The sequence below is a fragment of the Macrosteles quadrilineatus genome, unplaced genomic scaffold, assembly GCF_028750875.1.
Source record: "Macrosteles quadrilineatus isolate MER2022 unplaced genomic scaffold, UCM_ALF_1.0 Scaffold_8__2_contigs__length_117827958, whole genome shotgun sequence".
NCBI lineage: Eukaryota > Metazoa > Arthropoda > Insecta > Hemiptera > Cicadellidae > Macrosteles > Macrosteles quadrilineatus.
The window spans coordinates 72,252,578-72,265,039 of NW_026542601.1; the positions used below are offsets into that span (position 1 = coordinate 72,252,578).

The 12,462-nt window shown below is 36.5% G+C and overlaps 1 protein-coding gene across 5 annotated transcripts in view; it reads right to left on the minus strand.

Annotated features, from left to right (window-relative positions):
* Positions 1–12,462, minus strand: part of LOC129000001 (rho GTPase-activating protein 44-like) — a 39,192-nt gene extending 26,730 nt beyond the window's left edge. For all 5 annotated transcript variants that reach the window (XM_054426838.1, XM_054426841.1, XM_054426839.1 and 2 more), the window contains exons 1-2: positions 12,306–12,462; positions 5,632–5,724 (exon numbers count right to left, since the gene is read on the minus strand). In XM_054426838.1, coding sequence (XP_054282813.1) covers positions 5,632–5,684 — 53 coding nt within the window. In that variant the 5' untranslated portion in view covers positions 5,685–5,724; positions 12,306–12,462. The remainder of the gene's footprint in view (positions 1–5,631; positions 5,725–12,305) is intronic.

Genomic DNA, 12,462 nt, shown 5'->3' on the forward strand with positions numbered 1-12,462 from the left:
TTTTGAGAACTAGATAATGTCGAAGCCATTATTTTAGTTTAGGGTTTCAGTTTTCTAGAAGTTTTAATTTTTTTTAAGTGTAGCAGCAGAGCTAACAATTTAGACTAGTTTTTGGTATAATACCATTTGCTTAACGTAACAGCTGTAAGCATTCAGCGTTTTTGACACAAATTCTGCATTTGGATAAAAATGAATCTACATACGTAGGGTTCACTTATGTGTTATTATTTATGTGTGATTATTTAAATATACATAGTAAAATACTAGATGTTCTAATATACAGGGTGGTAAAAAAGTCCCTGGACAGTTAAATATTTTTAAAAATAATGCAGATAGAGCTACAATACTTGGTACAAAGTTACAGGGCATAAAACTCTATTTTAACACATATTCAGTGATCCAATAACTCTTCAGGGGGACGGCCCACAAGGAGTCGGAAGAAAATCTTAAATAGAAGCATAGGTCAATATGCACATCAAATTAAAGGTCTTTTTTAGTAGAACACAATGCCGCAAACCGCACTTCAAAAGGTTGATCCTGCGCAAAATGGCAGATGTTCAAAGATTTTCAAAATTAGCCAATTTCTTTAAATTAAAACAATTTTAAATCTTTAAACAACTGTCATTTTTTAACGGATGGCTCTTTTGAAGTGCGGTTTGCGGCATTCTTCTTTGCTTAAAATTCCCTTTAAAATGATTCCCATAACTTCACATTCAGTGATCCAAATAACTCTTCAGGGCGACGGCCCACAAGGAGTCGGAAGAAAATCTTAAATGGAAGCATAGGTCAATATGCACATCAAATTAAAGGTCTTTTTTAGTAGAATACAATGCCGCAAACCGCACTTCAAAAGAACCATCCGTTAAAAAATGACAGTTGTTTAAAGATTTAAAAGTGTTTTAATTTAAAGAAATTGGCTAATTTTGAAAATCTTTGAACATCTGCCATTTTGCGCAGGATCAACCTTTTGAAGTGCGGTTTGCGGCATTGTGTTCTACTAAAAAAGACCTTTAATTTGATGTGCATATTGACCTATGCTTCCATTTAAGATTTTCTTCCGACTCCTTGTGGGCCGCCCCCCTGAAGAGTTATTGGATCACTGAATATGTGTTAAAATAGAGTTTTATGCCCTGTAACTTTGTACCAAGTATTGTAGCTCTATCTGCATTATTTTTTTTAAATATTTAACTGTCCAGGGACTTTTTTACTACCCTGTATTTTTTGAGCGGTCATTATAATCTTGGGTTTCTTTTTGTGCAATATAATTTGTTTGAACCTACAGCTGGGTGGATATGAAAATATTCAATAAAACTATCAGGTTATTTTATTTAGTCTACTAGCAACAGAGCCCGTTGTGGTTAAATACAACGGTCTCTAGTAAAATAATGGTTATGAAATCCATACACCACTTTTACTTACTAATATTAATGGTACAGATTAAGCACATAACATTAGAATCACACACTTAACATAAGGAACACACTTTAAACACAAATGCAAATTGTTAACAACATTCAATGAAATAAAAATAAATTAAATGACAATATATCAATAAGCTGTTCAATTAATTGTTAACACATGTTTTGTATGATTAGATTATGCATAATGGTAAACCAATTATTGTCATCTATAACATTTATTGGTTTTTCTTTTCCAAGTCGGGTTAGCTCTTCTACCCTACTGATTTTCATAATTTGGCCTTAAACTAAAGGTATGGACGCACCACAAATTTGCCATCAAGCATTCATTTTAACGTCTATTTCGAGTTATGCACAAACTGCCTCCCTGTACATTTCTTATGGGAGTTAAATTTTTTTTTTTTTTTCGAGTTCGTTTGGCTCTACCCGACCGATTTTTATAGTTTTGGTCTTAAAATAAAGCTATGCAAGCACATATTTGTCATCAAGTATCATCATTAATTTATCTGTATTACTCGACAAAAAATATACCTTTTTCAATTTTTTACTTCAATTAAAGATGTATTCCAGGAGTCCTAATTACATTACCCAATATGTTTTGGTCTAAAAACCTTTAGTGAAATACAGATTATATTTGAGCTATTGATTATTAAGATCGGACTACCTAAAGCACACTGCTGAAACATGAATCAACAATACTGTAATTAATTATAATCGTTTTAGTACTTATCTGCAATCAATGATACGTAACTCTATTTTTATTTAAGTTATTTTATAAGTCTTGGTCTTAAAATACTTCTAGAAATAAAGGTTTTCATTTGAGATATTGATAATTTAATCAGTTATGTTCAAGATACTGCATCACTCAATCAGAAAACCTAAATTTGATTAGGTATATCTTTAAGTTTTAGATATGTTTTAGATTACGTTATCCTATTTGCAGTTCTCCAAAAGATTATACAAAAACAGGTTCTTTTGACTTAAGAAACTTCAGTGAAATACCAGCTTCCATTTTAATTATTGATTATTAAGATCGGACGTAACTTAGGCTACCTAAAGCACACTGCTAAATCACGAACAACCCAAATTGTTAAAAAAATTGAGTTATTTATCATCGATTTATAGTCAACGATCTTGCTTGCAACCTCAACAGTAACTGTCGACTTTGACGGGTTTCACCTAGTAAATCTTAAAAATCAAACTTTCATAATTATTTCCAAATCTACACGAATTATGCTTTCCAATGACCTATAAATTATTAAAATCGGTTCATTAGAACTGTAGATTTAATTGTACAAAGTTTAACAACAACATCTTTAATTCAGTATTTTCTCATTACTATAAATAGGGAGGTTGCTTAAGGTTTGTTAGGTAAATTAGGAACGAGTGAATGTCTACCTAAAACAAATTAGGCTAACTTTACAACTTTAGTCGTAGCAAAACTAAAAATATTTGTAGGCTTTTAGGTTTTATTTTTTTAACCTCTTGAACAAATCAAACACCTAGAGCAATGCTCAGTCCTCTGGTACTAATTTCTTAAATATGTCAGATTTATTAAATATTTATATAACATTAGATCCAACAAGTACATAGGTTTGCTGATGCAGCGAAGTTAATAAAGTGCGTTTTTAGTAAACTTAGATAGCTTAGTATGAAAGACTATTTGTGTATTTTGCAAAAAATAACTTCAACATTTTTAAATTCCTCCGTAGCAGCTGACTACACAACAACGCTTTGAGTTTTTTTAAGCTTTACAAAATAGTTTAGAGGGATATTGCAAGATTTTATGGTTTGAGGGTCAAAAAATGGGAAAACCTCATTTTTACAACACAAGACCCTATTGCCATTGTCCAGTCATGCTGGTTCGCAAACTTGTTCCAATACAACCTTGTTATTGGTTAGTGGTTAGGCTACCAAATAAAAAAAAAAACACTAGTGGTAGATTTAACAATGCCAACAAACACATAATCATGTTCTTGGATAAGCACAAGATAAATAGTGATTCAGAGTAACAGATAACATGAGATAAGTAATTACATCAACATTGTAAACAGTAAAAAATCAATATTCAGAAGTCAAGAAAAATCAAAGTCAAGAATAACCTAATTGACCAGTGCTTGGCAGTTTAATTGGTTCCTGCAAACCATCTTGAACTCTACGAGAATAGTTTTAATCAGATAGGATGAATTAATTGAAAATTTCTCATTTACAAACAAATTTTTTTCTACTTTGGATTGTTAAATAGGCCTATTGAATATAATTTACTACTAATCTCAAAAACAAAAACCATTTTGTGACCAGATAAAGGTTGTTTAGGATGAGTCAAAGTCAAGAGAGGAAACAACTATCAAACTCCAAAATGGGATCACTTTTCTTTTGAGACTACTGTGAGTGTGTTGAGACTTGTGAGTACTATTCAAGTATGATACTTCATCATGGTAAGGATGATCTTATGAAGCTTCTTGCCATTATATAGTAAAATATTATTTCATAGTGTAGTATTCAATTAAAATAAGGCTATCATAACATAGTTTTACAATTTACAGAACTCCAATTGTCCGAATCAATTGGGACCATAACATTTTCGGATAATCGAAAATTTGTTTGATTGGATCTTAACTGAAATTCAGAGTATTTTACAGGAAATAGGGCAAAATAGGCAGGACAATTTTTTGCCGCATTTGTAGAGGATGATTATGATTTTCTATGTCTGCGGGAGAAGAAGATGATACAAGAACGAGGAAGATAATCAGGATTTGCCCACAATCTTTGAGAATGATGACAATTTTTCTGTGACCTTGGGAGACGATGATTTCTACAAGACCGCGGAAGATGTGCCCGATTTTGCTGCAGTCGCAAAAAACAATGTAGCGATCTTGGCCTCTGCTATTATTAAAACAAGATTCTTATAATTGTGGTTTTAAGATTTTTTTAATTCTTTCTATAAAGTGATTTGAATAGTTGGTGTTTGGATAATTGGAGTACTACTATATTTAAATGTCAGCTGTTTCAATAATATTTCTCATAGGCTAATAAACTAGAATACATAACCTACACATTTAGTGCTCTTGTTGAGCTAAAAAGGAACTTTGTTTGTTTGGGTAAGGAACAAGTTAGTTTTGAACAGGTTTAAGTATTGTTTGGAACAGGAAAAGTAATATTCAGGACAGGCAAAATCATACAATTTAAAAGAATGTCAATTGAAGTTTTTTTAACACGTTGAGTGCGGCCGTTCCCGATCGGGTACGGTGCTCGGCCCCCGTACGGTCGTCCGTACCCGATCGGGAACGCTCGGCAATGCCTTTTGTATATCTTCGTTTTTGCTTTAGCGTCGTTCGAAAGCGGACCTATACTACGTTAGCGTGTAGTATGTGACTCACATATTGTTGTGGTGTAGGTTGGTAGTAAATTTCCCCGTAAAATCCCTGTCTGGCAAGCTTAAAAATCAACTTTTTGTCCCGTCTTTTTCCCTCAATTTGGCAATACAATTCCAATGGGACCGGCTACGTTCCAAGCAGTGCTGCTATCTGTGGGTGTTTAGCAAACTACGTCAACTCTCGTTGTAAAGCAGGACATCCCTGCACGTTCTTTGCTATTCGTCAGACCGAAATTGGAAAGCCAATCACACGCGGCAATCGGGTTTGTTCGACGCTGAGGGCTGCGCCGCACTGGGGATACGCCCGCCATTTGACGTGCCGCAGCAAACGTGTTAAAGATCAACTGTGTGGAATTGAGCTGTTTTAGTAGAAAGGTAAAAATAATTGGTTACTACACCAAAAAATGTAACATTTTCCAAGAGTAGAGCCAGCGGGAGCTATCATAGCATATCGTTATGCAAAAGACACAAGATCTGAAATCATTATATTTGAAATTGTAAAAAAATAGCTGGCCTAGTTATATATTTTAATAAGAATTGTAATAATCTGCCAATTGTGACTCATAATGCTGGCTGGCATCACAGGTGTGAGTATAGGCCCTACCTTCTATTACTAAACCTAAATAATGAATGCCAACAACCTACTAGAAAAAATTATAAACATTTAAAACTGTAGGCCTACACACATACCAGGAGAATTACAACCTGTACAATTTACCATAGGACATTTTGAAAACTGACTTTATTTATGAGTCAAAATTTGTGACCCCATCTTGATTAAAGCTATGGTGTATTAAGTTTGTATTTTTGTTAAGTTGGTTACTTAAAATATCTCACCTGGAGAAGGTTTGGTCAGCAAGCTGCTTGACTCGGAAAAATTGTTTCTTCATCTTGCTGCCTCCTCTAGACACTGGATCTTTGTATCATCATCTGAAACATTCATATCCCTTTAAAGTGTGGAATCACCCCTCAGATGTGAAAAGGTAATAAAAGAAAAATTGTCTAGATTTGAAATAAATACCCATAAAAACAATGAATTTGGTTAAGCTTTTACAATATCTTACTCGTCTATATAAACACAATTTGTAGAAGATTAGCCAACTAAAAAATTATAATCAAAGTGTTATTATATAATATACATAAAATACTAATATAGGGTACTCTGTAGGACTAAGTAATTTGTACACCAATAAGTTTGATACAACAATAATATAAGCCAAAGCCAAGTACTTTACTCAAGCTACAAAGGAGCACTGCTAAAATTAATTAGGAAAGGTCAACCCTTGGCATTTAAAGGTTAATTCAAAGGGGAAGTTGCTACCATATTTTCATAACAAAATACTTTGAAACTTGAGTTATAATCCTAAATTTACTTCTGTAGACTTACATCAGATAATATTCTAATCAAAAAAACAATTATTCATTTCATGAACACCAAAATAAAATTATTTGCATCGCAAAATGAGACTCTACAAAATGAACAATACAGTTTTGAGGTACGGCTTTACATACTTACTAAAAGCTTAGTAACTGTTAATATTAATGTAAATCTGAATAATTAAATAAATGTTAAAAGCTAGATTTAAGTTTATTAATGTGTACGTTTTGGCAAGATACATTAGTTTCAACCCATCAGATACATCATCACTATTTAAGTACGGTATTCAACCAAAAATGAGCATTGCTTCTCCCTACTTGATGAGAGCAGTTGTATAGCGCCACGTAACTCTCTATCTCAAAGTATAGAGTAGTGTAAAATTAAATTCAAGAACCTGTTAAAAACATATTTAAGTCAAGCGGCCTGCTACAATGTGTATGAAATTTCTAGGCCATATGCATCCCTGAAGAGGAAATGAAGTCAATGTATAAAATGAATAGCCAAGCCAGACAAGTTTAACCTGACGACCACGTCGCTGATGTGATACCAGTTTGTGGAAAAAAATATACCTAGAGAAAAAGCTATGGTGATAGAAAATACTGAAATTACTTAAATAAGAAGCAGAAAAATATAGTGAAGCAGGTTGTAATAAAAGTCTCAGATTTGAATGGAAAGGGATCTGCAGGCTTGTACAAAACTCCTAAACAGAGCTACTACAAGAAATTGAATGTGATTATTATTACTATTACCAATTGAGATGCGGATGCTACCTAGGTGCAAATTTTAACCCTTAATATAAGTGAAGGATGAGGGTAGAATGAAGTGTAATGATCTTTGTAGCTTTTGTTACTGTTGTTGATTATACAAATAGCTTTCTGTCCAGAAAGACAAATGAGTTAACTGATGTGATTGATTTTTGTATTTTTGAAGGTTAGGGACCTTTTGTAACTAGTCCAGACAACTATTTATTTGTTGCCTGTGGAAGAATGGACCTTATCTCTGATATCATTATCTAATCCAGGGTCATTGTCACCCTGCCCTAACTCTACATAAGTGGAATTTCCTTTCAGCCTCTACTGCCTGTCCTACGATTACATGGCTTAAGTTACTACATTCAGTACACATTTTTTAATATTGGTTAACATGAGATGAGTAGTTAAATTGCACACATCATTGAACGTTAATTGCAACACAGTTAATTGATCCTGTCAATTAATTTACACAAAAACATTTTAGTTATTTAAAACTTAGTATATATGACATCATTTGTTAAAACACTTGGGGGGGATATTGAGAGGAAAATAGTGGAGAGGAGAGGATTGTTTAGTTCCTCCGGACTATACACTGACCTCTTATAAAGGTGCTTCTATATTATAGACTTCAACTTGGGCATGTAGATCTTGTGCACATTTCATGGATTAGGAGAGGTGAATGTGGTTTTGTATATTTAATTTCTCAGTTAAGGATTTCATTATGAATAATGTATTGATTTTTAATAGTTTTTTCAAGCTATATCTAAGTTTGCTTTTAATCTAGACCTTAGTACTTTGAGATAAAAATTGATAATCATCTATCATTTCCTATTAAAAACAAAAATTTATTTGACCTACATTTTTTTAAATTTTACTGTTATCTAGCAGTAAGAAGGTTTCAAGGTCAAACATAACCTAGATGGTCTGTGAATCTTGATGTAGTAAATTTTCATATACAGTATAAATTTTTAGGCTACAGTAAATTAATATTCTGCATGGTGTAGGCCAGCTGCAGTTGTTAAATCAGTTTTGCTTGAGGCAGTGAACGAATTAGGGAATTTAGCATGTGGTGGATTGCTGTGTGGCTAAACAAGAGATTGTCAAACTGATATGAGATATCTTTAGAACTAGCAAGGGCAATGGTTAGTACCTGTTAGACTTATACATCTCAATCCACAAGCAAAATTTCCTCAACTTTATAGGCCTAGGCCTACCTCTATCTCGATGGAAACCAAAGCCGGCTCCAGACATGCACCTTTCACCACGCACCGAGTAGCAAGTGTGAATAGGTGTTTGTCTATTTGGCAAGCAGCAAACATTCAAGGTCGTGTTGTCCCTTTCATTGTCGGTATTTTTGCACACATCAAAGTGAACGAATATTTGCTATTCCCGAAATGAACAGTTGCTCGGAAAACAACACGTGTGTAGACGTCTACTCGTTAATTGGCGAATAGCAAGACAACTGGATTGCCGAACGTCAAATACTTTATGCTTGGCGAATGGCGCATGTCTGAAGCCGCCTTTGAGGCCTGCTACCAGCCTCCTTTTTTTGTAGAGCTTCTTGATAGCATGAAACATGTGCACATTTTTTTTAGTTAGCCACATATACCCATTCCTATACAACAGACTTCAATAGAAGTTGGGTGCCAACTTTAATTTTTCACCAGCTTATTTGGCTGCGAGCGAAGCCTACTGGAGACCTTCATTTACATAAATTCCTTAGGCCCTAGGTAGGTGGATGTTTATGATGTTCTATCATCTTATTTTGCTGAGTGTCTTGAATATTTGGGTTATCTAATGAACGACCCTCCTGATGCTGAGTCTATAAAATTACATGTGCGCCCCCCTGCAATAAACAATATATCGACTACACAAAGAGATCTTTCAGCAAAAGATTCAAAGAACACAACACTCAACATCATGCCAACCCCAGCTCAATAGTAGCTAAACACTTGAAAGAAAATCAGGGCCACAAAATTACGTATCCTGAATCATTACCGACCCTCCACAGAACCAACTCCAAACCTACTGCAATAGTCAAAGAAAGTTAGGCCTACAAAATTTATAAGCAAATTAACACTAACCCTGACACCCTCCTAAACAAGAAAAAGGACTACCATAATTCCAAAATTTTGGTTAACCTTTTTTTTTTAGAGGTTGGCGGCCTCTTTTAACCTTGCATTTGCCCGTCCACATAGACTAAGCGCCCGTGCGTGGATCGTTTACAGCAGAGCAAGGAGTGAGCCGGTACAGTACAATAAAAACCCAACGATCTGGCAACACCGTAAAAAAATGGCAACAGCGCAAAAGAGAAAGCGACCATCCCTTACAAACAATGCCTAACATCCCATGATCGATCATAACCCTGTCACTGCCTAACCACCCAGACCCAGTACAAGTTTATCACGTCAACAGTGCGGAACAAAATGTAGGCTACCCCGCCGCTCGTTTCGCCGTCGCGACCGTGAATATGACCGGATAGTGAATGGAAGATATAAGTTAGTGTAAATATGTACATAGTTACAGTAGTGTAAGAAGATACTCTATGAAGATGCCGCACTGAGCGGCGAAATGCGCATCGAGTATTAGATCACCTACAAGACCTTCAGGCAAAATAGGTAAATAAATTATTGAAAAACAACAAGAAAAAAATTGTAAACATGTCCTCTACAGTGCTGTAATGGTCAAATTTTATTAGGGGGGTTAGTTTTATTTTTTTTCCATTTTTTCCCATTTTGTTTTGTCATGAGAGCATGAAGCTCCCTGACTGCAAGCCCGGTACCTATAATTAAACATACCCGGGCCCCATGATGTAGGCCGAAGCTAATGCACCAACCTTTGGCACATCATGGGAGGATGACTTAAGGTCATCAGGCTCACCGGCTGCCGAAGCAACCCTTCGGAGAGAGGGTTTCCCCTCAATCCTAACCAAGGATACCGGCTACTTGTTTAAGCGTCACTCCACCTGGGTTCCCCCAGGTAGAAAACCCGGAAGGACCATAATGGAATGCCCTGACGCATTTAGTGCAAGCACCACTCGGAACCTATCCAATCCCTGACAGGCAGAGCCCGCCATCAAAGCCAGGAAGAAGGGGACCACCAGCAAGCTGATGGGGGGAACCCCAACCACCTATTTACACCACTACCCGAACGAGGCCTTACCCAGTTGCTGGGAAACCAGAGGTGACCAAGGCGATAGATCCCTGAACACCCCTAGCGGGCTTGAACCCAGCACCCGATCTACTTTGTTTGCCCGTCCAGCCCAACATCACTGCCAGGCCATCAGGGTTTCCCAAAAGGAGGCAGGAATAGAAGTGGGTCCCACCCGGATGAACCTATCCACCAAAGGTGGCGACACCCTTTGCTCAATTGAAGTTCCAGGGAGAACTCCCCACACTCTAGATAACCATACCTTCCGGTCTCAGAGACAGGGATTGGCTGATGGAGTGCGCCCAGCCGTTGCCCTCACACTGCGGAAAGTTACGCTCCCCTAGAGTGTCCCCGTGAGCTTACGGGTACTTACCCGATTTCACCCCCAGGAAAGGCTACTTCCAAAGTCGAGTTAGTTTTAATTATTTTAAGGCCGCAAAGGCTCGAGCGCGCTCGACAACAATGACAAACATGTCCATTGCAAGTCAAGTCTCCTAGTTCGTGACTTGGCCGCCGCGACCTCGGAGCGCTAACGTAGCGGTAGTGGGGGATAGGCGCTGAGACCGGTGGACAGTGGACATTTCTTGAGACAGTTGATGGCGAGTGCTTGTTTGCCAAACACCCCCTCCTGAGATATATAGCGGACCTGCGGCGAGAATAAGTTGTGGATGCGATACGCAACAAGCGCGAAAATAAAGGCGATAATATTAAGCGAAATAAGTATTGACAGGCGTAAGTACTGCATTGTATCCTTACATTATTAGTATTATTTCCCCGTTTTACTTTGGCGAGTAAAAGTTAATTTTCGTTACGATCGCCTTAGTTGTAAGAGATTATCGTACATTGCATTTCTCAGGCCGGCACTGCGAGTGCAGTGCCACAGTAGCCTACAACGTTTATTTTATTTTATTCAAAAGTATTTCATTTCGTTATTTTGTTATTGCGTGTGACGACATTTTATTTCAATACGAGAATATTATTTTTAGTTTTTATTTGAGAAGCGCTACCTTTTGTTAGGCCTAGAAGCTGGTCACGTATTTTAGTTCACATAGAAGCATCGTATTTAGTACCGATATATTCCTAGTCAGTGCGTCGTTGTGCTGACATACAAACATAGTAGGTATACTCGTGCGTGTAGGACGACGAAGGTACCATCTACGAAGATCAAGAAGCGGTTAGCAAGCGACGGAGACTGTTAGCGAGAACCCTGGACTACTCGAGCTGTCCGAGCAAATCGGAGGTAATTAAGTTTAGGATAGGTGCCCCTACCCGACATAAACACCTCACAGTGCACCGGATGGAACTAACAATAAAATTGTCTTCAGCTGATCCACAAGGATGAGAAATCTACTAAGTTAGGCCTAAGGGAGTGTGTTTTTTACTTTTCTATGTTAGGCTAACATGTATTAGCATGGACCATTAAAAGTTTGTACCGTAATTTTCTGCCACCTCATTTAAATTTGCATTATTAACTTATTGCTGGCCAGGGCTATAGTCCCTCGGCTAGCTCCTAGAGTGGATTAGTAAGGGGACCTAACATGATATCTTTTAACCTAACAACTTCTATAAATTTGGTCCAACTTAGTGTTGTTATTTGTAAAAAAAAAACTTCTTAACATTATTTAGATAAAAATAACGTAGGCCTGGGCCTACTATCTGCATGTAGGCCTACTAAGTTAAGTTACTACAACTTTGACACATCAGGTTGTTAATAAGCTAGGTGTTCTTACGAACTACAATACATTGCCGGTAACTGCTCAAGAACCTAGGCCTGAAACAATTGTATATTTCATTACCCTAAGCCTAATAAGATATTAGTTGACAGGACTGGTAGGCCTAAGCTTGTAACACAGTACAAATATTCACACAATAACTTATTGTTAGCGTCACTGTGTCAACAAAAGCCTAACTATAGGTTGGGTTATGCCTTTGATCATTGTTTTCAAGAAGAAATACAGTAACTTATGATTTTTAAGGCTAGGCCTAGGCCTAAGTCTGTGAGTACAGTATTCACAATCATGCACTGTTAACTTAGGCCTAGCCAAAATGGTTGAATCAGTCGGTTGATGGATCTAAAATTATTGCGTTATAAATTGTATTTCGCACACAAAACAGACAGATCAAGTTAATTTGAATAAAATTATAACATTCCCTCTAGGGTTAACAGGCCATTACATCATGACCATGAAGTAACTAAAAAACTGACATAATTTCATGCCATATCTACTTACCGTGGAAACCTAAACACACAAATACTGATTACTTGAACTTCCCACACAAAAATAATCGTGCCTACTGCATTTTTAATAAAATAATAAACAAATCATCAAAACTTTGGACAAAAATTTACTTTATTTTGTCACGGTTACCAACCCACAGCCACCTATA